Here is a 27,358-nt window from a genome sequence, read left to right as displayed (position 1 = left end):
CGGCCACTGCACTCCAGTCTGGGCGACAGAGTAAGACTCCAACTCAAAAAAAAAAAAAAAAGAAACTGTCACAGTAAACACAATGAAAATAAATAAAGAAAAGGGGAGGAAGAGGAGAGGACAAAAATATAAATACAGAGGAAAATATAAATATCTCAAACAGGTTCTCAATAGAAAACAAAATACAGTCTCAAAATACATAAAGTCTAGCTTGATAGGACTTTAAAAACAAATAGACCAATCCACAATCATAATGGGAAATTTAAACACACACCTTTTAAAAACTGATAGAACAAGGAGATAGTAGGATACACAGGACTGCACCCAACCATTGCAAAACCATTGTATGCAGGAACAAAAACTGACCATGTGTGGGAACATTAAGACTCAATAAATTTCAAATAAATGAAATAATATTGACAGAGTACATTCTCTGCCCACTGTGAAATAAAACTAGAAATCAGTAACACACAGTAGAAAATTCCAAATAGTTATAAGTTAAACCATGGACTTTTAAATAATTCAAAGGTCAAAAAAATTATACTACATATTAAAAATATGTTTAACTGAATGACAATAAAAATACAGCATATCAAAACTAGTGAGATGCAGTTAACATAATTTTGTTGTTATTGTTGCTGCTTGCTGTTGTTGTTGTTGTTTTGAGTTGGAGTCTCACTCTGTCGCCTAGGCTGGAGTGCAGTGGCAGGCTCACGGCCATCCCAGCGTTGACCTGCTGGGCTCAGGTGATCCTTCTGCCTCAACCTTCCAAGTAACCAGAACTATAGGCGTGTGCAACCACACCCACCTTTTTTTTTTTTTAATTTATTGTAGAAACAAGGTCTCACCAAGTTGCCCAGGCTGGTCTTGAACCTGCGGGCTCAGGCAACCCACTCACTTCAGCCTCCCAAAGTGCTGGAATTACAGGCTGATCTACTAAGTCTGGTCAAGGTAATATTAAGAGGAAAATGTATAGTCATGAGTATAGATGTTAGAAAAGAAGACAAGGTAGAAATCAGTGATTTAATTATCCATCTGAAAAAGTTACAAAAATAAGCAACAAACCAAAAAGTATAAGGATGGCAACAGTAAAGAACAGAAATCAATGAAATAGAAGCAAACACAAAATACAGAGAAGAAGTAAGGTCAAACATAGTAGTTTTAAAAAAATAAAATAAAATTGATAATGCTCTGACAAGACTGATTAAAATAAATGAGAGAAAGAGAGAAGACAAATTAAAATAATCAAGAATTAAATAGGAGATATTCTTCAGATATAAGGTAGACGTCACTGAGTAAAATTATTCAGGAAATTTTTTTTCTCATGCCTCCTTTTTCACAATGACATTTGTGAATATGAACCCCAAAACATGGCATTAAAACAAAAATGAGGAGGCTGTGGAGCCCAGGAATCATGGTGTCCACCCTGGGAAGGCAGAGAAGAACATTCCTAGGATGGCAGCAGGAGCCGGCCAGAGAGGCCACTTGCCCAGGGTGAGCATGGGGGAGGGGCCCCAGGTGGGCATCTGCACAGAGCGAAGGACTCGACATTAAGATGGTCTGTTGGCACACTGCAGACAGGAACAATGGACAGCAAGTGTTGCATAAAAGAGAGAGACCACGGCCGGGCTTGGTGGTTCAGTCTGTCATCCCAGCAATTTGGGAAGCCGAGGCAAGTGGATGGCCTGAGCCCAATGGTTTGAGAGCCCAGGCAACTTGACAAGACCTCGTCTCTACGATAAATCAAAAATATAAAAAATTAGCTGGGTGAGGTAGCGCACGCCTGCAGTTCCCACTACTTGGAAGGCTGAGACGGAAGGATTGCCGGAGACCAGCAGGTCAACGCTGGGGTGGCCATGAGCGAGCCACTGCCCTCCAGCCTGGGCGATGGAGAGAGACTCCAACTCAGAAAAGAGAGAGAGAGAGAGAGAGAGAGAGAGAGAGAGAGAGAGACCATGAAACTCTAAGGAAAGGAAAACATAAAAAGGACAATTCATTATAATGTGTATCCTGGTTCTGCACTGAACAATATTTGTCTAGTTATAATGTACTATGACAACAAAAATGATCACAAGAACAGAGGGAGCAACTGGTCAGGGAAGTGATGTGATGCAAAACTAAATCCACATCTTTCATAACAGGAAGTCAATGGGTAATTCCTACAATAAGCAAACGAAATACTATCAGAGGCATATTATTTAAGTATATAATAACTAATCCAGAAAAAAATTGTCAAATAAGTTTAAAGTGATTCCTACTAGGAAGTGAAAATAGAAGAGGGCGGCCAGATTAAGAGACTCTTTCTTAGTAACCAAGTCAATATTTATGGATGTAAAGAGCCTTTGTAACAGTTAATTTTTTTATACAGGTTACAAAATGATACGGATGGTTTGATCACTTTTGTGAAAATACATATACCTATGCTTATGTAAGTAAATATGACTCCATCTAAAAAAGAACTCCAAGGCTTTTACAACAGCTATCAGGGGTGACAAGATCATGGGTAGATTTTTTTTTTTCTGGCTTATTTGCATTTCCTAATGTCATTACGACAGACATATATAGTTTTTGTAATAAGCAAAAAGTTATTTTTTATAAGTTAAATAAAAAATAAAAATGACACCATGATTGGATAAGCACTCCCAGAAAATACATCAATATAACGCAACCAGTCATTTTACCCCAGTCTCCAGATACGGGTTATAGAATAAAGACATGTATTCATGACCTAGATATAAATTGTAAAGGGTGCATACAGTCAGTTGAGTTTATTCTTTAGCTAGGGAGCTGCAAAAGGAGATTTGCATCTGGTCTGTGATCAACTACCTAGCCATGAAGAATGCCCATCTTCACACCATGCCTACTCAGGGGGTTGTACAGAGTCGGTTGGAAATAACCATCATTCATCCACAACAGATAAGAGAAACTTAGGGTGGAAGTTTCTTCCACTTGGGGTGGAAGCAGGAAGAAGCAAAGAATCACACCTAATAGATCCCAAAATTCCATGTAAATCTCATATTTTGGGTCCCAACACACTTATGGGAAAAGGTCTACATTTCTAAGTTTTTTCCCTTAGTTTTACAATAGAAGTTCATAGTGGGAAAACCTATTCAAAAGTGGTGTTGGTTCTCAGCAGCAATGTGTTGATCAGATGTAGTAGAAGTATGATTCACACTGTCACACATACACACACATACACACATATATAACATACGTATATATATATATATATATGTGTGTGTGTGTGTGAAACAGGTGTGAGCCACTATTGTGCCCGGCCTAAGACACCTATATTAACACCAATACCATTGTAGAGCAAACAAATTCTGTGTTATGGACTTCCGAAAGTCTGTAAGATCCACATCAGCCCTTGATTCCAACAATACAAGATGGAGACCTGCATAATAAGCTTTCCAGTGCTACTTCATCTTTTCTTTTTAAGGGTGTTTCAATGACTTTAAAAAATTATCTAAGGTAGTAAATTATTTGAAAATAATATTAACCTATCTTAAGTAGTAAATTCACCAAAAAAAAAATTATTGTTCAAAAAGGGAAACATTGTGCCTAAATGAAATACATTGCCTTCCTCCACCCCTCCTATGTCAGGCAGATCCAAGCCCCTCTCCTGTGCACAAGTAGACAATCACGGTACACAGAATCTGAAACAGCCTGACACTTCCCTTCCCTTGTCTCCGGGTCTCCAACAGCTGGATTAGGCTACTGGGGGCATTTCCAAGAGAGCCAATTCTGTTGGCCCCGCATTGTCATTCCTAGGCACAGACAGTCTTCCCCCCTGCACTGACTGGTGAGACAGGAATATTTTGGGTCTTTCTCCGGATTCTTGCACGGAAATTGCTCTCCTTATGTGTGCAACAAATGTTTGTAAAACACCTAAATGAATCCATAAATTCATCAATTGCATAGGTAAGTAAATGTTTGACTGATAATTTTTAAAATCAATGTGACTGCTTTCAATTTACTGTTGATCCAATAAGACTAGCTTATTTTCCAAACTTGCTTTGTAACTCACAATTCTTGTATCCAAATCTGAAGCCTTCCTTTATAACTCATCGCTTTAGCAGTCAAGCCCTAAATCAGAAAATTTCAGGTACAAAACAACTTTGGAGTGCATTTAGTCCAAGCTCTTTATATTGCAGACAAGAAAACAAAGGCTAAGAGAGGAAAAGAGATTTGCTGATAATCACCCAGCAACCTCATGGCCCATTCTGAAGGACCACAAGGGCAGATGGACCTTCACATTCCCACCAGCACTTACCGTATATCTGGAGTTTTTCAGTAAGTTTGCCTACGTCAATATGCAGCTGGCTTTCTACAAAGTTTCTTATAAATTTGTTTCTCAGGGCTTCCTAAAGAAAAATAATGCAGCTTAACAGAAATCATGGCATCATTTCTTCTTGTTAAATAATACTTATTAGATTTATTCAAATTTCATTATATAGAAAAAAAGACACGTAAAGTAACTCCACTTAAAAGAAATTCTGAAACACCCACTCCAATATATAATGGGATAGCATTTGATTAGGACTTTGCTTTGAAAAACAAAAGTAACCAATATAAAAAGTTCGGTTCTAATTGTAATCATGCATTAATACTGAAGACAAGGAATTAAGTGGTGACTTTTTGGCAACATTTTCTAATGAACCTATGTGGTGATTCTTTACTTTCCATAAGATCCATTCTTTTCCTTGACCATTTCCACGGGCCCATTATAAAGAGGGGGTCACTGCTACAGAAACACTGAAGGAAGGTTTCAGCATTTCTTAAAAGTTCTTTTAATGGTCCGATTTTCAAATCACTGTCCATGGAAAGATGTTTCATTGCATCACCTGTCCACTGTTCTCTCATTTGGTTCTAATTTGACCTCATCTGTCAATGGTTGTCCTGGGAAGAGTTCTCCACAACTATTTTCATCAACTTAATGACATTTTGCAGCTGGTGTGCATCTGATGCCACATGCTTACAATATCCCCAAGTCACAAGAAGCTGAGAGAAAGATACTGATGCCTCAAGACTCAGCATCAGGGTCAAGGTGTGGGGATTAATTTTGGAATTTGCCATTTCCTTAGACAATATCTGCATGCTGTCCAGATGTGGTTTCAGCACAGAACCTAATAACATGGGAGCTTCATATGGGACTTCCCAAATAATGCGTCCCTTCTGTATCTCTCTTATTTCTCACCTTCACCTTATTACACGTGTTGATTTTATCTAGTCTCCTCGAGGGTAGGTAACAAGACTTTATTATGAAACCTTGAAGTTCACATTTTAAAAAGTCTTATCTTCTTTCACTGGGCAATAGTTATTTGCAATTTGCCAGACAATGTGAAGGACATTTAATTACACATTATGTCACTTAACTTCAACAGCAGTGTCCCACGAGGAGATGACTGTTGACTTTACTGATGGGGAAGGGAAGATCTGAAAACTTATGGGCTTCACCCTAAGCACTCACGACTCCATCTAGTGGCAGAACCAGGCCTCAAACACAGGCATTGACGGCTACAAATCCAAAGACATCAGGAACGCTCCCAGAGTGGGATCCCAATGTAAGAAATAGAATACCACCTAACACGTGTTATCCCTGCGCAAGGCAGAAAGTTCTTCAAGTGAGTGAATGTGGGACTTTAATTTCTGATGTGACTATTTAGTGAAGAGAACCCGACTAAACTATAGACTTCTCAAGGAGCTGCCCGGTCCTTGGGTCAGAGCTAGGTACCTCTTTATGTTCTCCTAGTACTTTATATCATCTCAATTTGGCACTTCTAATATTGCAGGTAATTATCTTTGGTTGCAGCAGAGACCTTATCAAATCTAAACTATTCACTCTCTGGCCCATTAGCAGCAAAAGTTTGATGATGTCTGTATTAATAAATTAATCCATGAGGAAGCAAATTAAGGAAGATTATAATACTAGCTAATGCATACAGCTGTGAAGACTACAATATTGGCTAACACATACAGCTCTGGCCACTGTGGGTATGAGCACTGCAGACTTACAACTATAAGCAACAGAATTGACCAGGGCCCCACTGCTGCTTCCCGAATCCATGTCAGGTGCCCTGAGACCACACCTCCCATGGGTAGCCTCTGGCCAGTGCCTAGCACATCAGGCCCACTGCTAGAAAACACTGGACTCCACTGACATAGGATTCCTCCCTTGATAACTGACTTCAGCTCCATGACTGACTCACAGCCTTGAGTGAGGTCCATCAAATTGCAGGATTGATCAAGGTGCTTCCACCCAAGCCCTTTCCTCTCTCCTTCACAGGGTCGGACTTGCATCTCCGTTGATGACCTTGCCACCAGTCTTTCTGGGCTCCCTCTTCCTTTGCTCTAGCAGCCATTTTCAAAAAATAAAATTCTTGCATATGTTATCCTATCTTGCCATCTGCTTCTTGGAAGGCCTGGACTCACACAGAAGCATTTCCTCCATGTCAAACCCAATTCCAAGCGTCTTACACATCCTAACTCAGTTACACCTCATAACTGCTGTCGCTTCTACTTCTTTGTTTCTCAGGTAAGAAACCCAAGGCATAGATTTCAGTGACTAGTCCAAGATCAAACCACTGGTGTGGGGTGAAGCTAGAAATCAAACCCAGACAATTTTGGCTCTTGAGTTCATGCTTTGAACTACTCATTGGTAGTTAATAAAGTGTTAATAAGAATAAAAAGTACAGGCATATTTCTCATCCTATCAAATTTTAGGTTAGTTACAGCTACACAAATGTCTAAAAAGTTATTACACGATCTACCTGAATTAAAGTTTTACCATGAACGATTATCAGGTTCTAAAATAAGTGGGCCATTTTAAACCACAACCCATTTAATTTTGTAAATATTAAGTTGTCAATAAAGAATATTAGGAAACAATCATTGAACATTATAATAGACCCATAATTTAAAAGTATGCGAATCATCTAAGAAGCACTAGGTTTCAAATAGAATTTAAAGCACACATTAATATTATTAACAAATCATTCTCTCAGCAGTGTTATCTTGCATGGATAAAGCACTGAAAAGTCACAAAAAGTTTTCACACACAGCTAATTTTATGCCAATTTTATCAGTCAACTGAAAAAAATCATGCCTGAAATGACTTTGTAGAATTTTCTAGAAGACTGCTCCAATGTCTCAGACATACCCTTGCAGGTAGCTTCCCCAGCCCTCGATGGCAAAGGCAGCCATCACTCACCTGCAGCTGGTTAAACATCTGGCTGTTTCCACTTCTCAGGAAAAGGCTGGACATTTTCAGCAGCGTTTCTGATAAAGTTTTTAGCTTGTCAACAAAATAAAATGTGTAATTAGCCTGCAAAATAAAGCATATTTGGACATGTCTTTTATTCAGCTGCTTGTTATTTTAGGGTGAGTCTTCATTCTTGTAGCAGCTACAGAGGGCATCAGCAAGCATTGTATACAACATAGCCATCAGAGCAAAGATCTGCCATGGCCATCTGCAGACTGGCTAACATATCCCTGGTTTAACACAGTGTTCCAATGTCCTCACAGTCAAGGTGAGAATTCTCTGAGACCTCACTCCTTGACTGTCCACCCAGGGGCACCTCCCTGTTCACCATGGTCTCTCCAATGTCAGGCTCACTGTTGGGTAGAGTGTATGTCCTCAGTACACACTAACCAAATTAAACACTTGCCCATATTTCCTCCTCAAAGACACATTCTCAACTAATATTTATTTACTTGTTTTATGGCACCCAGCACTATTGAGGACAGAGTAAAATGTATATTTTTTTTCATTTATTGCTGCTGGCAGAGTACACTGGCATAAGACTTTTATAAAATAATTTGGTACCATAAAAATACTCACAGTTGCTGATCCATAAAAAAATGCACATGCATTTTTCTCTCAAGATAAAAGGACTCTACCCTAAGGAAACAGTTTAAATAAAATATAAAGCTATTTCCATGAAGATGTCTGTTGCAATATTATTACATTTCATGCTGAAAATAGTCTAAGTGACAAAGAGATGTTCCAGGAGGGTTTGAAAATCCAAACACATCTCTCTGGGGTCATTAGGAGACCCCCCACAGTGGCACAGGCACTGAAGAGCAACCACTACAGCAAGCAGAGGATACCCTTCCATTCTCAGCTTCAGTCTTCAAGGAAAAAGGGGGTAAAGATTGTTTGCACGTATTAAGATAAGCTGATATTGCAATGTCTGAGCACTAAGCCTGGCACATAGTAAATACTCAGTAAATGTGAGCTATACTGGTCAAAAGACACAGATATGCGGAAGCTGAATAACGTTATGAAGGCAACTAATTGAGAAGATCTATAAAATATTTTAAAACTACAAATAGAGAAAACACACACACACACACACACACACACACACACACACACACACACTATGACCCCCACCCAATAGACCTTTTGTTTCTAACAATCCGGCAATAGAAGGCAGCCCCACTGGGCTCACTCCTCTTCGGATGGCCCAGGAGTTCCGCCAATACCACCAGGCTAGGCCAGCAACACCAACAGGGGGACCAAGTAGGATATTCATTACTAATAAGCAGCCAGAGAAGTGAGTCTCCTTTCCCTGGGGGGAGTGGGGATCTGAGGTAGCCCAGCATAGGGACTCCTGTCATAACAAGCACCCAGCCCAGACAATAAGCAGCCAGGGCAAGGAGTATTCCACCAGAACCCCAGACTGGCCTAGCAATACTCCCCGTCCCACAGCAAAGAGGTTCTCGAAGCAACCAAGATCTGGCCTGCTAAGTCCTCTTTTTGTCTGACTGCCCAAGACTGAAGTCCCCCATATGAAGATGCACCTGGAAGATGGATTTGGAGATATCCCATATGTCCCTTCAGAGAGCAGCATCAGGGATTGGTGGGCATTCCAGCAGCACCAGATAAACTAAGCAGGCAAAATAGCACTGCACGGGCTATGGAAATTATACTGTTGTTGGAGTCAAAGTCCATAAGATAGGACAAGACCCATGTGTTAAGCTCGAGTAGGCAGACATAAACAATTTTTACATAGGGCCAAAAGTCTCCTAACATAATGTCCCAAATACCCAAGATACAATGAAAAATTGCCCATCATAAAATGAACCAGAGAAAGCACAACTTGAATTATGAAAAACAATCAATTGACAACAATATTGAGATAAACCAGATTTTGGAGGGACCTGGCTAGTATTTTAAGGCACCCAGTCTAAAAACATGCTTTAACAAGCAATTTAAAATTGTCTTGAAACAAATGAGATAGCAGAAATTCTCAATAAACAAGAAGTTATTTTAAAAGAACCACATGGATACTACATAACTGAAAAATGTAATAGCACAAATTAAAAAAATAAAACTCACTGGAAAGTCCCAATAAAAGAGCAGAGAAGTCAGAAGACAGAATCAGTGAACCTGAGAACTGATCAGCATACTGCACCCAACCTGAGCAACAGGGAGGAAATAGATTGGTAGGAATGTGAACAGATGCTCAAGGACACATAGAAAAATAATAAAAAATTCAACATCGGTATCACTGGAGTCTCCAAAGAAAAGAAGAAACCAAGCGAGAGCGAAAGAGTATTGGAGAAAATAATAGCTGAAAACTTCCTAAAACGTGGTGCACTACAAAAACTTACAAATGCAAGAAGCTGAACAAAAACTAAATAGGATAAATTGAGAGAAATCTACACCAAGCCACACTACAATTAAACTTCCAAAAACTGAACACAGAAAAAAATCTTTAAAGCATTCAGAGAAAAATGATGAGTTACCCATAGGGAACACCAATTCAAAGGTTAGCGATCTCTCATCTGAAACCTGGGAGGCCAGAAGAAAGTGGCCCAACATTTTCCATTGTGTAAGAAATGAATTGTCAGCTGCGAATTTTGTATCCTGTGTAAATATCTTTCAGGAATGAGGGGAAAGTAAAGGTATTTTCAGATGAAGGAAAACTAAAACAATGAAATTTCTCAAACTTCAGAAAAGAAAATATGGAAAGGAAGAAAAAAATAACAGCAGAAATAAGGGTAAATGCAATATACTATCCTATTCCCCATGAGTTTTATAAATTGTATTTGATGATCAAAACAAAAATTACAACACCACTGATAGTCGAGACAATTATATCTTAAAATGTGCAAAGTAAAGGGACCTATGTGGAAGTGAGATTTCCATACTTGACTTGAAATGGTAAGATGTTGAGGACAGTGGACTCTGATAAGTCATGCCTGTGTACTATAATACCCAGAGCCAGCTGTTCTTGTAAGAACATCATACAATGAAATACATTCAAAAACACTTTCAATAAATCACTTTTAGGGTGGAGATCCTAAAATCATGTTTTAGGGCAGGGATTCACAAAAATGTTCAAGTAAGTTGCAGCAAGAAAGATTAGAAACACAGAACATAATAGTCAGACACTGGGAACAACCCAGATGTGCTGCGATGTTAACAAATGGCTAAACAAGCTAGAGTCCACACACACCACAGAATGTTTTTTTAGCAACAAAAATGAATGAACAGCTGATATCTGTATAATATAGATAAACCTCTAGGGAATTATGCTAAGTTTAAAAAGTCAATCCCAAGTGGTTGCATACTGTATTATTCCATTTATATAGCATTCTAGAAATGACAAAATTATGGAAATGCAGAACACATGATCAGTTGGCAGGGGTCAGAGACTGAAAAGGAATGGCTTAGGAATGAGTGTGTGGGGTTATAAAAGGGTAACACAAGAGACCTTGTGGTGATGGGACCGCTCTGCCTCAGTTCTGGTGATGGATAAGCAAACCTATAGAGGAGATAAGACTGCATAAAACGAAAGACACAATCACATGAGATACATGTAAGACTCGAGAAATTACAATGAAATCCGTGAATTATGTCAATGTCGCAATCCTGGTTGCAATCTTGTACTGTATGTAGGTCCTTGAGATGTCACCATTGGGAAATTAAGTCAAGGGCACACGAGGTCTGTCTGTGTTGTTTCTTTTAAATGTGTGTGAATCTACAATTGTCTCAAGGTAAAAAAAAAAAAACTTTTTAAAAGAAGATGAAAGTATAATTGAAGAGAGGCCCATTGATCGCAGATGAGATCATCTGGGCATTGAAAAGTATGAAAATTGCAATGGGAGCTAAAATACATGAGAATGAATTCATAAATTTATGAATTTAAATCTATGACTTCCTAATAATATTTCTTAAGTTGATTACTTCAGAAGATTATAAGAAACAGATAGGGTTCACCTCTCAAACCCCCATTTAAAAGTGGGTCATGATTCTCAGGTACTCTGTGATAAAAGCCATATTTTTACTTTTAGCTTATTAAAAGAAATGATTTAGGTTTTGGTTCTGCCTATACACCGTCTACTAACTGTTAATTTTAGAAAATGGCTTACTCTTCTCTTACTTGCAGTTATCTTTTGCTTAAAAAATAGAGGAAAAAATATAAAGGTGAATGCGTCAAAGCACAAGATACTGGCTCTGAGTTTATTTGTTCCATTTATCCATTGTTTTCTTATTTATAGCACCCTTTTGCCTCTCCATTTTAAAAAACTTTTTAAAAGAACATGGAAGTCTAATTGAAGAGAGGCCCATTGATCACAGGTAAGATAATCTGAGCATCAAAAAGTATAAAAACTGCAGTGGTAACTAAAATACATAAGCATGAATCCATAAATTTATGAATTTAAATCCATGACTTCCTAATAATACTTTTTAAGTTGATTACTTGATTAGACAAGAACTTTTGCTTATTGTCACAAAGGGGAATGAGGTAAAGGAATTCGAAGATTTTAAAAGAAAGTGAGTGAGGGTATTCAGAGTAGATAAAAGAAAGAAATTTCTTTTTCACATGACCAAAGTCAAGAAAGGCAAACCCCAGGGAGGGATCATCCCTCCCTTCCCATCAACCCACTTCATACTAGAAAATGTCTGTTCCTCACCATCTTGATGAATGAATGAATGGATAGATGGATGAATGGATGGGTGAATGGGTAGAAGGATAGGTGAATGAATGAGTAAAAGAGTGGATGGGAGAAAAAGAGAAAGTCTGTTCTGTTGTCCTGGAAGCAAAGGAGATCAGTGCCCTGACCCTCCGAGAGGACATGGATAAATGGAGGAGCAAGAGGACATGTGGCCAGTCCCCCAGAATACCCACACACTCTTCCAATGTCTTATTTCCTCTACCTAACTACAAATTCAGTGCAACATAAAATGATGAGATTAAAAGACCTCCTAGGATTTTATCTAGTATATAGTTTTTGTTCCCTATACCAAACCCAAGGGTTTGTGAAGAGATCCTCTCCTTTTCCACTCTGTCCCCTAGAAATCCAGTTCCAAGCACAAAGAAAACATTTTTATCAGTTCCACATGCAACATCCTCGGGGTTGTCTAAATGTTTACAAAAACAGGTGCATATGCTGGTATTCTATTTTTCTTCATATCACTCATATTCTTCTTCACCTTGACAGAAATTCACCAAGCAGTACATTTTGGGGACTAGTCTATATCTAATTCATATGCATATTTTTAATTTTTTGGAGGTACCAAAATTTAACCAATTCTCTGTTGAAGGTCAAGTTGTTTCCCATCTCTAGTACTTATAAACAATGACCTAATAAAAATATTTGTTTTCATGTGTGAGTAGATGCCTTTGTTGTATTGATAGATATTCCCACCATGGCATCAAAGTCATCATACAAATATACTCCCAACAGGAGTATATTTCTTTCCTAATACCTTCGATCAACAAAAAGCCAAATTTTGGGGGTTTTGTCATTTTGATATATCTCTTTTTCAGGTGTCTCGTTTTAAAGATTTGCATTTATCTCACTATGAGTAAGTTTGAGCATCTTTTCATTTGTGTAAAAGACATGGTTTCCCCCCGCCTTTTTTGGACTGTATGTTTTTATTCTATGCTCACTTTCTAGTATATTGTTTTATTAATTAATTAACTTTTTGTCAAATGAAATTCCTTTCCCAAGTGGACAGTTCCTGAGGCGAGATAGCTCAGACAGTATAAATAGCAATTGTAACCGCCACTGGGAGACCTGGTGAAGACCATGCACACCTGAGCCCCACCCCCCCCCACCATCCCATCATCTCTCCTGGCCATTTTTTTTTTTAGTGTCCCCTTCTGTGTAGACAAACATTTTTAAGAGTTAAAAAAAAAAAAAAAGGCAAATACTACCCTTAAGCGTTCTCATTCAACAGGGACCAAGTGACCAAGGAGACTAAGAGAGGTTTTAAATCCAAAGACGTGAGCCTGAGTCCTGCCATGGCCACTGGCTGGTTGTAAGACCTTGAGTGAATTGTCTCGGCTCTCTGGACTCTGAGTGTCTCATGTGCACAGTGCAAATAGCAGCAACATCTGTCTCTTAGAGCACTTGAACGTGGTTGTTTGTTTGTCTGATGCCCTCCATCTCATGGTTGTTAACATGAACTGGTGGAATTGGATTTGATGGCTGGAATGGTAGAAGTTCACAGGCATTCAAGATCAATAAAAGGACAAAGCCCATGCCCATCTCAGGGACTGGACTTTATCTAGTCTCACAGAACAAGTACATTCACAGGCCCACTGATACTGCTTTCTTAGAGAATCTGCTGTTTTACAGGGGATTATATCAAACAAGGCTACTCATAAAATGTAATTACTTCTACTCTGAGTGATTTTGCTGAGGTTTGATTAAATGTTCCATGTTGAACATTTTCACCCACCTGAGAGCCTCACTCCAGGCTGAACCACTGACAACTTGCTTTCAGATCACTGATTAGATGCCCACAGTCAGAAAGAGATTGTGATGAATTCTGTTCCCTCTGCAGGGCTCCCTGGGGGTGATCTCGACCTATCTGCCAGTGCCCTTCTCTGTCCTGCATGTGTAAACAGTCCCACGTGTACGCATGCAGGGTCTGTGCAGCACTAGCCTGTGGACTTTATACAGACTACAGGCCTGGGTAGCTTCCATTCACTGGCATTTTTCGTCTTTTATAAGTCTCACAGAGCCAAGAGTTTTCATTTCTATTTAAGTTGTTTAATCATTGGGCTTTATGTCCATTTAATGATAACAGCAGCAATAGCCTGTGTTCATCTTAACCTACGTGACCTCATTCTCATCCTCTTAAAGGCGTCCTGCTGAAAGCTGTCAGAGTTCTGAGAATGTATAAAATGCCACACACTGCTACACAGAGCCATAAAAAATGTGATAAATATGTTTAATTAGGTAGCTACTGTCCTAGACTGATGACAGTTAAAAGAAGCTTTAGTGTACAGAATCCTAACTATTTGATAACTAACACTAAAAATATGGCCAACAAAAATAACTTTGACTGTAGAGTCTGCAAAACTTGGAACTAAACCAGCTAATAAACTTGAGAACATAAACCTCCCCAATCCTTACTGTTTTTTAATCTGTAAAATGGGTCTAATAATGCCTACCCACTGGCTTCTCATTAGAAGTAAATGAGAGAGGATTTGCAAAAGTGTCCATGATGGCTTCTCTAACCTTGTAGAAGCAAGTACTCAATAAAGAGTGGTTGAATCTGTGTTTGGGACAATAAAGTTATTGATGTTAGAGTTCCAGAACTATGATCTACCCTCCTCTGTTGCTCCAGATTCAGTCAGAATCCATGACACCACCGAGATGAGACTAAAAGCCAGTCTCTGCCCATCCTAACGCAACGTTCCACTTCTGAAGCTTGAGGCCAGCTCCTTTCATAGGAAGCAGTCTTCTCTATCACTGGGACTCTGTGTCTCCTTCACACCATAATCAGTTCCTCTGAGGCAGAAACAAAGTTTTATTCTCATGTGAATCCCCAGTTGGAGAATACAGTGAAGTATAGAAGAAAAAAAAATAAAACATTGGCGTTGGAGTCAAACAGGTCTGGGTTCAAATGCCAATCTTTGCCAACTGTCGAGAGAATATGACATGATTGCCTACCCCTAAGACTCAGTTTCTTTACTTGCAAAATGAGTATGACAAATGCTAATTCCTATTGTAAGTATGAGGTCTAGAGGATGATCCCAACCAACGTGGGCTGTTAACTGAAGTCATTCTTCCCCAATATCTATCCTTCTGCCTCTATTCAGTGTATGTCTGACAAGTTAAAACTTACATTGAAGAACTGATGAGGCTTACAGAAACTCTTTATACCCCAATCGTCTCATTTCTCTAAAATAAAGAAACCAATTTATGACAGGCTATGCCAGTTACCAATTCACCTTCTCCCAACTCACAATTCATTCTTCATTGCCAGTTCTGCAAGAAAGAAGCTGGGCCTTTTCATTTTTCTCCATTGCCAGCTGACATAATGTTAAACTTTGCTGGGAGAGGGCACTGGAGGGACAAAGGAGGAGAAAAGACTGTCTCTTTAGGATTCCCATGTACTGCTTGCAACAGGTTACCACAGACCAAGCCCCAGGCTTCTCTACATCTAGCTTCTCTAAGGCTTCACTCCTGTGGTGTGCACAGCCAGCAGCATGTAGCATCTTCTCATGGCAATATCCACAGCATTCCAAAGTGGTGGCTGTGGGTGTAGCATGACCCCTGGATGACTTCCCCAGGTATACGTGACCTTTCACGGCTTTGTAGAGCTGAGAAGTGAGGACTGGATTTGAAGCCTGGATGGGGAGGACACATTGAGTTCTGTTCCTTCCTTGGGAGTACTGCCCCAGTCCCAGGGCCAGGAGCTGCTCCCTGTATCTACCACTGCTGCATTCTTTAGAGTTCTACTATTCCAGTTACTCTAATATATTTTTTATAGTATTTCTTTATGATTTATTGACTTAATTTAGAGACAGGGTCTGGCTCTGTTGCCCAGGCTAGAGTGCAGTGATGTGATCAAAGTCCCTGTAGCTGCAAACTTCTGGGCTTAAGCAATCCTCCCTCCTCAATCTCCCAAGTAGCTAAGACTATAGGAACATGCCACCAGGCCAGGCTAATTTCTAAATTTGTTGTAGAGATGAGATATCGCTATGTTCCCCAGGCAAAAACTTCTGACCGCAAGCAGTCCATCTGCCTCAGCCTCTCGAAGTGCTGGACCACTGCACCCAGCCTAGTAATAATTAAACTTGGCCTGTTTTCTCTTTTCTGCTTGAACCTGGACTAATACACTGGCTATTAACAAAAGGGGCTCAGAAAACAGCAAAAATGCAGATGCCATAAAATAACTAAGATGAAATGGTAATAACATTCCTTAAATATGTCAAGATCACTATAAGCATCAGGAACTAAAGTTTTAAACATGGTCTGATACACACATACATACATACATGCACACACATGTATGTATCAGACTATGTTTAGAACTTTATACATATATTTATATATATAAATAAACTCTTGGGTAGTGGCATAGGCAAAGGTGGAAAGTCACAGGAGCTAAGCCACAGGAGCTAAGCCTGGGGTTTGGGGGAGGTTGGGGCAGGGATGCCAATGCGTTATCACCTCAGGTAAGGCACAACTCTGAGCCATAACCACAGGGTGGCCGCAATCAGCAGGTGGGTTCCTGGTTCCAACTCCTTGGCTCACATGCCCAGCACAAAGTCCTATTTACAGAAAGTACCTGGACTACAGGGAGAACCAGAAGTCACCATCACAGATCAGCTTTTTTGCCAGCAGCTGCAAGCCATCCTCAGTCTGCAGAAATTTGCTCCGGCACAAATGAGCAGCCCACCCCCCATTCCACAGCCCCCAAGGATAGGCACGTCTCATGTCTGCGTCAGTAATTTTGGAGAAAATTATTGTCAGGATTAGGAAGATATTCTTGATTCTCCAACAGAGCGAGTCTCTAGTGACCAAAGGAAAAGGGGAGGTAAAACTTGGCTCGGTTTTTAGGGAAAAATTTTAATTAAGAAAGCAGTTTGAACCGTATCTTCTCCTCCTCCAACTGGCCTTGAAACAAAAATCTTCATACATCAGTGCAGTTTAACAAGCTTTTTATAATCAAACACTGTGCATCGTTGTAGTGTGAGAGGCAGTTAACACAGATGAGTGAGATTGCTCCCTGCCCTGGTGAGTTCCCAGGGATCAAACGCCATGCATTGCAGGCATCCAAGGTTCTGCGGGGAGTTCATGTGGGTCCCAAGGGCAGATGGCTGCTGAGGGGTGACCCTGCAGCTGGTTTCCGTGCGCCTCTTGCTTATTTTTATTTTTTAGTATTCATTCCTACGTTCACGCATTAATTAGCAAACTAGCCTCCCTTGGGCTACTATTTTCAATGTGATTCCACAACCAGCTGCAGAGCCATAAGGACAGGGTTTGCAAGTTTCATAGATGGCTCCAATTATTTCCATTTTCAAATGGTAAAAGATAATTTGAAAGAAATAGTGTTGAGGGTTGAATTGTGTCCCCCTCCAAATTCATACGCTGAAAAAGTCCTAACCCTGAATACCTCAGAATGTGACTATATTTGGAAATAGGATCTTTATGGCTCCATTTAAAGAGGTAATTAAGTTAAAATGAGGTCATTGGGGTGGGCTGTAGTCCAATGTGACTGGTATTCTTATAAAAAGAGGAGATGAGGACACAAGCACACAGAGAAGGAAGACCGTGTGAGGACATGGAGAGAAGACGGCCATCTACAAGCCAAGAAGAGAGGCCTTAAGAGAAACCAGCCTTGCCCACACCTTGATCCTGAACTTCCATCCTCCAGAATCATGATAAAAATAAATGTCTGTTATTTAAACCACCCAGCCCGTGGTACTTGGTTATGGCAAGCTGAGCAAACTAATACAGGCAGTATATCAAAAGCTTCGAAATAATGGACTTGACCTGAATTCCAGCTCTGCCACTTGTTAGCCATGTGACTCTGGACAAGCTAATGGGTCTTTTCTAAGCCTCAGTTTGCCTTACTGTATAACGGGGATGGTATCGGTACCTACCTCCAATGGTGGTTGTGAGGAGTAAGTGAAATAATTCAAGGTCAATAAATGAAATTATTTCATTTATTGACCTTGAATTATCTTATTGCCTGTTCTGCAAGAAAGAAGCTGGGCCTTTTCATTTTCTCGTTTGCCAGCTGACATAATGCTAAGCTTTGCCGGGAGAGGGCACTGGAGGGACAGAGGAGGAAAGACTGTCTCTCTAGGAGTGTCCCTCTCCTTGGGGCACTTACCGCTCCTAAAATCAGACAAAACTGTTTATCTGCTTCAAGGCACAACTCACACCATGATGGAGGGGACCCTGGCTCTGGGAGGGGGCGCAGTGCATGGCACTCAGTCTATTCTGTCCCTGGTATATGTAATACTTGGATGTGCTTGGCTCTAGTGGGTACAAAAGCTAGATAACCATTATTTTTTAGTTTACCTAACAGCCATTTGCTAACTGCATTCCTGGCATTTTTCTAGGCACAGGGGAGAGTGATCCAGAAGACAGACAATTTCCATAAGGGTGTCTCCTGCGCTTTCTAAGATTCTTATAGTTTGAGGCTTTATGTTTAGGTCTTTGATTCATTTAGAGTTAATTTTTGTGTATGATGATAGGTTAGACTGGATTTTAAAAATGTGGTACATATGCACAATGGAATATTGTACAGCCATAAAGAAGGATAGATATATGGACATTGCAGCAACTTGGATGGATTGGGAGTCGATCATACTCAGTGATTTATCACAGAAACAAAGAACTGAGTTCCATATATTCTCACTCATAAGGTGACCTTGAACAATTATAATGCTATAAGAAAGCAACTGACATTAGTGGAAAACTGTCAGGGGAGGGGAGATGGGACTGTCAGTTGAGGGAAACTGCTAGAGGAGGGAGGGGTATGCCTTATCAACAAGGGTACCTGCATGATCGGTGTTTATATACCTAACACTTAATTGTACCCCACATCTTTATAATAAATTAAAAAAGAAAAAAAGAAAGAAGACAGACAAGTTTTTGCCTGTCATGGGGATTTTATTACAGTAGGAGACAAAGAATAGACAACAAAACCCAAAAATCAATTCGAATTTCAAGTAGTGATAGCAGCTCTATGGAGAATCACCAAAAGCTAGACAAAAGCCACATGCCCTTCAGTGGTTCATGAGCAAACTGTGTTCCATCCACACCACAGAATACTACCTGGCAATAAAAAAGGTGGCAAATATTAGAAACACAACAACCGGATGGAGCATACCCTTATACTTAGTAGAGACGCCACTCCCAAAGGTTACAGACTGACAATTCATTTATAGGGCATTCTCAGAAAGACAACGCCATAGTGACAGAGAAGAGGAGGGTGGTCGCCAGGGGTTTAGGGATGGAAAAGGGTATGATTACCAAGGGACAAAATGAGAAAATTGGGGGGAGGAGGGGTCGATAGGATCGGGGGAGTGGTTACACAAATCTAGACAGGTGTGAGAATGGTAGTTTAAAAAAAAAAGTCATACTTACTATATGTTAATTAAAAAACAAAGCAATCCCAGCACTTTGGGAGGCCACAACAGGAGGATTGTTTGAGCCCAGGAGTTTGAGACCAGCCTGGGCCACATAGCAAGACCTTGTTCTCTACAGAAAAATTTTAAAATAAGCCAGACATGGTGGCAGGCCACTGTAGTCTCAGCAGGCAGCTTTCAGACAGACGATGGAGCCAGAAGAGATGATTGGGACGGTGCCCATGGACTGGCTGCCCTTTTCAGGGACCTGCTCTGTGTCTGGGTCTATATGAGACATCCACACATATGATGCCACAAAGACAAATATTTAATACCCCACCGCTCAGGTCTGCACATAAAATGGAGTTCTCTCTCTCCTGTAGCTGTTCCAGTTTTCACTCACTGGGGGTGTCAGGGAGGGAAGAAGCTCCTAAAATTGCCAGCTGTCAGTTGCCATCCCTCCTGTTCAAACATCATCTTTGAGCGATTCAGGCTCTTGGAGGTGAATGCTCAGACCCCTGGGATAGTCTCCTTGAACAGCCTGGTGGCAGTCAGAGGTGGGGGGCCAGGACTCCCACAGCCACGAGCCTCATCTTCTCTTCTGTGGTGACCCCGGCTTCTCCTGTTGGGCCCATGTCTCACCCAGGAGCCTCAGGTGCCTCTCGTGCCTCAGCCTCGGGGCCTGGTGCTGTCCTCTCTCTCACAGCCTCCTTCCTACCTTATGTCCTGCTCTCTGAACCTCAGCCACCTCCTCCCCCAGCCTGGACCAGACTGCCCAGCACCAGCCCAGTGCTGAGGACACCTTGGAGCTGAGGCTCCCTTGGTTTCATGACAGCCAGCTTGTGGAAGGTCCCCAAGGCCTCAGTTCAGCATCTTGGCTCAGAATACTATCATCAGGGAAATCTGGCTCCCTTCCACATCATGCTCAGAGATGCTAATCCAGGCACCCTCTCTCTGCTCACCAAGCTACTGGAGCCGCCATGTTGGTTCAGGGCCAGCCTGCACAGTGACCACCCCCAGACACACGAGAGTCAAGGCCCACAGCTCTCAGCTTCCCCCTCAGCCCACAGCCCCTGTACAGAACTGTCACCAGGAGAGGGAAAGTCAGGACAGTTAGCTGACCACAGGCTCCCTCTACGTATATCTTTCCCTTTCCTGGAGTCCCTACTCTTCCTGCCTGTCACTTTACTCCTTTATACTGGGTTTCCTCAACCTCAGCACCACTGACATTCTTGACCAGATAATTATTTGTCATAGGGTGATGTCCTCTGCATGTAAAATACTTAGCAGCATCTCCGGCATCTACCCGCTAGATGCCAGTAGCACTTCCTGCTTGTGGCACTAAAAATATCTCCAGACAGTTCCACATGTCCTCTGGTTGGCAAAACCTCTCCAGCCCCACCCTGGTTGGAACTGCTAGTTCCTACCACCACCCCTTCCCTCTTCCTAAGAGTGAGTGAAAACTGGATCAGCTACAGGAGAAAGAGAACTCCATTTTATGTGCAGACCTGAGTGGTGGGGTATTAAATATTTGTCTTTGTGGCATCATATGTGTGGATGTCTCATACAGACCCAGGCACAGAGCAGGTCCCTGAAAAGGGCAGCTGGTTCATGGGCACCATCCCAATCATCTGTCTGGCTCCATCGTCTGTCTGGAAGCTGCCTACTGAGACTAGAGTGGCCCACCACCATGTCCGGCTTATTTTTAAATTTTTCTGTAGAGAACGAGGTCTTACTGTGTGGCCCAGGCTGGTCTCATTTATCCTCCCCACTTCATGGAGGTAACAATGGCAGAATGCTTTTCTGGAATAATATTTTTAGGGGAGGAGACCCCAAATTACATTCAACTATTTCCTCTTTTTTTTACAGTCTCACTCCTTCGCCCAGGCTGGAGTGCAGTGGCACACATGCTCACGGCCACCCAGCGTTGACCTGCTGGCCTCCGACGACCCTTCCGCCTCAGCCTTCCAAGTAGCCAGAATTACAGGCATGTGCTGCCACACCCGGCTATTTTTTATATGATTGTAGACACGAGATCTCACCAAGTTGCCCGAGCAGGTCTCGAACCCACAGGCTCAGGCAATCCACTCGCCTCAGCCTCCCAAAGTGCTGGGATGACAGGCTGAGCCACCAAGCCCGGCCACATTCAACTATTTTCTAAATATTATTTTGGATATTTTCCAATGCCCCAAATGGCACTGCAAGGTAGCTATTATTAGGCCCAGTTTTACAAAGGAGAAAACTGGGCATAGCAGTTCAAATAACATGGCTAAGGGGAGAAAGCAGGGATAAAACACAGTGGTCTGATTTCAGTGGGCTTGTACTTCCCACGAGCTCAAATTAAACCTACTTTGTGCGGCATGGGATTAGAACATGCCTGATGATTCTAATTGCAATATCTTTTCTGGCATGATACTTTTTCTTGGGAAAGGAATCTAATTCTTTTATCTGCTTTTACTTTTAAAATCTCTCTTCACCTGTAATCCTGTGCCTTTGGGAGGCTGAGGTGAGTGGATTGCCTGAACCCGCGGGTTCGAGACACGCCTGGGCAGCGAGACCTCATCTCTACAATAAATCAAAAAATCAGCCAGGCGTGGTAGCGCATGCCCGTAATTCCGGCTACTTGGAAGGCTGAGGCGGAAGGATCGCCGGAGCCCAGCAGGTCGAGGCTGCAGTGGCCGGGAGCAGCCACTGCACTCCAGTCTGGGCAACAGAGTGAGACTCCAACTCAAAAAAAAAAAAAATCTCTCTTCAAGTTCATGTAACATCTACACATTTTTCTTCAATTTTTGCATCAACCCAGGGCCAAAAGCAAACACAATTCTGACCTACAAAATAAAAAAGGCATAACAATGTATTGGAATCTCTTGACTAATAACATGAAAATATCACCAATTTCTTCACAATGATTGATTCTGATATCCCTAGAGTATAAGCTAAGTTACTCCTGTTAAAATAATTAATTGGGAGGTTGTTAGTCTGGGATGACCATAGCACCATGGGTTCCCATGAAAGCAATCACAATCCAATTTAATGCAAACAGTAAAACAAAATACAATTAACCAATCAGAAACGTCCAACTAACTTCCCAGAAGGAACTTTGCACTTTAACAATTACATTATTTTCTTCATCTTACTTCTGCAAACACCTTGCAAAAGTGTGTTCCTTGCACACACACCCCCCCCCCACACACACACACACACACAAGATGGAGTGTCAAATTGCTTGCTGTCTAGTGTCACTTAATTTCATGAACAGCTGAATGGTCAAATAAACTCACTAAAATTTTAATGTGCCTAAGTTTATCTTTTAACACGTGTAGAAATTGTAACCATCGTTTTTTCTGGGTCATGAAAGTACTCAACCTACTCTGTCTTGGAGACTGATAGATAGAAGAGCAAAGAGCTCCGTGAAGGGGTACAGATGGATACAGGGGACACAAACTGCCAGCAAAGGGGGTATCAGAGCCTAGATGGGGAATGGCCTTGGTAAGGGCCCCCAAGTTATTCTGATGTAACCCCATGAAGAGCCACCTCCCAAATGACTGAAACTCACGGAGTTACCCCAGGCCTTTCATTTCACAGGTGGAGGAAAAGGGTCCTTCAGAGGGAAAGCAATAAGCCCAAAGTCACAGGGAGATAGAAAAGGGAGGATCAAAATCCAGGCTTCCACTATACACAGCTTTCCTACCATGACATCATGCTTCCAGGTGCTGGCCTTACTATTATTACAAGTTGGACCACGTGAAATCAATTTTTACAGATTTCTTTTCCTGCAAAAATGGCAACTTCAACTGGGCATGGTGGCTCATGCCTGTAATCCCACTATTTTGGGAGGCCGAGGCTGGAGGACTGCTTGAGCCCAGGAGTTGAAGACCAGTCTGGGCAACATAGCAAGACCTCATCTCTACAAAAATCAAAACATAGCCTAGTTGTGGTAATGCATGCCTATAGTCCCAGCTACTCAGGAGGCTGAGGTGGAAGGATAGCCTGAGTCCAGCAGGTCAAGGATGTGGTGAGCCCTGATCATGCCACCGCACTCCAGCCTGAGTGGCACAGCAAGATTCTAACTCAAAAAAAATGGCAACTTCATATGGTTCTACCTAACAAGAAGTTAAAGAGAAAATAGGACCATGTAGTAAATCATTTATGGCATGGGACACTCTAACATTGTAGATGATATTGCTTCACATAGCCCAAATGGCAAAGCTGCAACCATCTCTCAGCTGTATGGGACGTTAGACCATGAGTCTAAGTACGAGAACTAATTTTCATAAAACTAAATAGCCGTGGCTGACGGCTAGAATAATTCATTCCAGGTACAATGCCATGAAGTCAACTTTGTAAGTGCAAAACCAGGACACCTGCATGCAAAGTTGTCAGCCATGTTAAATAAAGAAAAAAGACACCAGCTGTTACTATTACCTATAAAAATCTAAAAGAAGCTAAGCAAGAACCGGTGAAATCTTTGGTAATTCTTCCAAAATCTCATCGCTGACAGAATACACACGCTTATCCTCTCCACACCTCTGTCCAGGCCCACCTTCCTCTCGCTTCCATCACACAGGGGCCTACACACAACCTCCTTCCAAGTGCTTTTCCAGATCTTTCTTTCCTGGGAGACAGGCAGTATCCCAACCTGTGCCTCTGCTGCATTGGACATAACTTTCATCAGACGACAGCTAAAGTATTTCTTCAGCTGTTTGCCTTGTCTCTCCCCCTGCTGGGCAAGCCCTTCAAAAGCAGTGACCATCATACTGAGTGTGCTATTGCAATATACAACACATGTAACACTACAGTATCATATATTATCAATAACATTAAGACTATAAACATAGACCACATAATCACTTAAAAAGCAACATGATCAATAGCATTAAGATTATAAACATGTACCACATAATCACTTAAAAATCACAGCCTATGTTAAAATTTTGAATCTAAAGCGAATCTGTGCTATAGAGCCATTTTCTATGAAATTTCTAAAATATTCAAAACCCTAAAAAGCTGAATACACTGAGAAACGAGGAACAGCAGTGAGGTTCCAGTCCTGGGATGGCAGCTGTGGGGTCAGAGCTCCCGCCTGACAGAAGGCTGACATCAGGCACAGGTGGAGATCAAGAGCATTTCATTCTCAGAGTCCAGACTTTCGGTTACCTTCCCCCTAAAAGGATTTTTTTTAAGTCATAAATACCACGCAGAATAGGCAGAGGCGAATGTAGCCCCTGAGCTAAGTGGCTGGGTGGGAAAGGGGGCTTACAGAACCAAACCAGAGGTAGGAGAAGGACATTTGTAAAGCCAGTTTGATAAAAAACCATTTAACTGCTCATACAATCACATGCCACTGTTAACTTTTAAGTTTTTAAATTATTGATGTTATTTCATGCTTGGAAGTTCATCATTAATAGTGCAGGTATCTTCTCATCTGTGTTTGTCAGAAAGACCAAATGATCCCCATGTCCTTGATAAAACATGCTCTTTTGGAGTACCTGCAGGCTCACAAGCCACTGGCAGAAAAGAAAAAAGACCCCAGGAAAATACAACCCAATCATTTTAAAAGAAATTACAAATATTAATAATAAAAATTCTGCAGTAAATAGATCTGAGAAGTTAAACAATATAAGAAAGGAAAAACAAACAGAACCATGCGATGTCTAAATTCCTGCAGGGAAACCCTGCACTCACCTTTACCTCAACATATCCTTCACAGGGTCAAGCAGAGTCTCAAAGTTCATTCAGAAATGTCACTTACCAAAACATTCACTGGTAATACATCGGTGTGCCTATGCCATGTCTGAGTCTTTTTCGGTTCCCAGATGATCAAGCAAAACAGATTAACGTTTGTTCTCTAAGTTCTCTGGAACTACTCCAAATAGTCCTCCTCTCTGTCTAGTTGTCCCTGATGTTTAATACTAGAGTTCTACAATGTCACTGTACTAGTTATTCTAAATAGTACCCCCACCCTCTGAAGTGTCCTAGAAGAGAAGGACTCAACAAACTCACATTTAACAACAGCAAGAATAAGAAAACATTTGCAGCCGGGCGCAGTGACTCAGCCTGTAATCCCAGCACTTTGGGAGGCCAAGGCGAGATGATTGCCCAAGTCTAGGGGTTCGAGACCAGCCTAGGCAACTACAACAAATTTGTCTCTACAATAAATCACACACACAGAAACTAGCCAAGCATGGTGGCATGAGTCTGTAGTTCCAGCTACCTGAAAGATTGAGGTGGAAGGATCACTTAAGCCCAGCAGGTCGAGGCTGCGGTGGCCTTAAGTGTGCCTGCACTCCAGCCTGGGTGATAAGAGTGAGACTCCAACTCAAAAAAAAAAAAAAAAGAAAAAAAAACTTAGACCAAAATGAATTGTAATTAACACAGTACCTTTTAAAAATGTAATCCAAGACACAGAATAATTACGTTAAACATTTTAAACAATTTCTTCCTGGTATAGTGCATGTAGTATCTACACAATTCTTATTCACTTAACTTACCTTTTGAATGACCTTGTTAATCACTGGAGTGCTTGGCGTGTATAGTATTTTTCCATGTAATACAGGTTTTAGGAAAGACCACACCAAAGCTCCATTTGGGGACTGTAGAATTTCCTGATAAAGTTTCAAGCAAAATGGTGCTGCCACAATTAAAACAACAACATAAAAAAAAAAGTCTTAGGATACAGAGTTTGTTCAGAGTAATAGCAAATTCATTCACATATTCAATGAATGATGTAAATATATTTTCCCTGACACAACTCTGAACTTCAGAAGTGCTATCATTTGAACACCTGCCCTTCCCCGCAAAACCTCATGTTGAAATTGAATCGCTGAATTTGGAGGCATCTGGGGACTAATGGGAGGTATTTGGATCAGGAGGACAGATCCCTCATGAATGACTTGGTCTTATCCTCATGGAAATGAGTGAGTTCTCACTCTGTTAGTTCTCTGAGAACTGGCGTTTCAAAGGAGCCTGGCATCTTCCTCTCTCTATCTTACATCCTTTCTTATCATGTCATCTTGGGACACACCTTCTGCCATGAGTGGAAGCAACCCGAGGCCCCTAGCAGAAGGAGATACTGGTACCATGCTTCTGGTACAGCCAGAAGAACTATGAGCCAAATAAACCTTTTTTTTTTTCATAAATTACCCAACCTCAGTTGTCCTTTACAGTAATGAACTAAGACAGGAAGTAAGCCAGGAATATTTTTGCTTATTACAGTTTCTTTTTTTTTTTTTTTTTCATTAATCAGTATTTTTTATTATGGTTTTGTGGGGTACAGTTAAGGGTTAGGTGTACAATGACGTTTCATTCAGGCACCCTGTAGATAAGAAGTGTTTTCCCATCCCCCGACAGATATTTGCTACTGTTAATCCCATCCCCCTCCCCCCCATAGTTTCCCAGTACCATCCGTCATTTTCTCATAGTATTGCATTGGATGTTCAAGGTCCATTATATGAGTGAGAACATGTGATATTCGGATTTTTGTTTTTGTGAGAGGTCACTCAGTATTATAGACTCTAGTTCCATCCAGGTTGCAGCCAAATTCATGATTTTGTTCTTTTTTATGGCTGCGTAGTATTCCATCGTGTATATGTACCACATTTTTTTAATCCAGTCCTCTTTTGATGGGCAGCATGGTTGTTTCCAGGTTCTTGCTATTGTGAACAATGCTGCGATAAACATACGTGTGCAGGTATCTTTTTTATAGAGTGATGTGTGTTCTTCAGGGTATATTCCCAGTAGGGGGATTGCAGGGTCATATGGAAGGTCAATTTTTAGAGCTTTTAGGAATCGCCACACTGCTTTCCACAGAGGTTGCACTAGTTTACACTCCCACCAACAGTGTAGAAGTGTTCCCTTTTCACCACACCCTCTCCAGCAGCTGTTATGTTTTTGAGTTGTTGATAATTGCCATTCTGACTGGAGTTAGGTGGTATCTCAGTGTGGTTTTGATTTGCATCTCCCTGATGATTAGCGAGGTTGAGCATTTCTTCATGTGTTTGTTGGCTGCTCGAATG

General features: G+C 41.2%; 1 protein-coding gene across 1 annotated transcript in view; it reads right to left on the bottom strand.

Annotated features, from left to right (window-relative positions):
- LOC110595173 (ATP-binding cassette sub-family A member 13-like) overlaps positions 1-25,971 on the bottom strand; it is a 71,286-nt gene extending 45,315 nt beyond the window's left edge. The window contains exons 1-3 of the mRNA XM_021709877.1: positions 25,835-25,971; positions 7,214-7,327; positions 4,277-4,367 (exon numbers count right to left, since the gene is read on the bottom strand). Coding sequence (XP_021565552.1) covers positions 4,277-4,367; positions 7,214-7,267 — 145 coding nt within the window. The 5' untranslated portion in view covers positions 7,268-7,327; positions 25,835-25,971. The remainder of the gene's footprint in view (positions 1-4,276; positions 4,368-7,213; positions 7,328-25,834) is intronic.
- Positions 25,972-27,358: the final 1,387 nt, after the last annotated feature.

The sequence above is a fragment of the Carlito syrichta genome, unplaced genomic scaffold (genome assembly GCF_000164805.1).
Source record: "Carlito syrichta isolate Samal-C Ts95f unplaced genomic scaffold, Tarsius_syrichta-2.0.1 Scaffold287546, whole genome shotgun sequence".
NCBI lineage: Eukaryota > Metazoa > Chordata > Mammalia > Primates > Tarsiidae > Carlito > Carlito syrichta.
The sequence above is the reverse complement of the archived record's forward strand: the minus strand, read 5'-3'. Positions and strand labels throughout refer to the sequence as shown.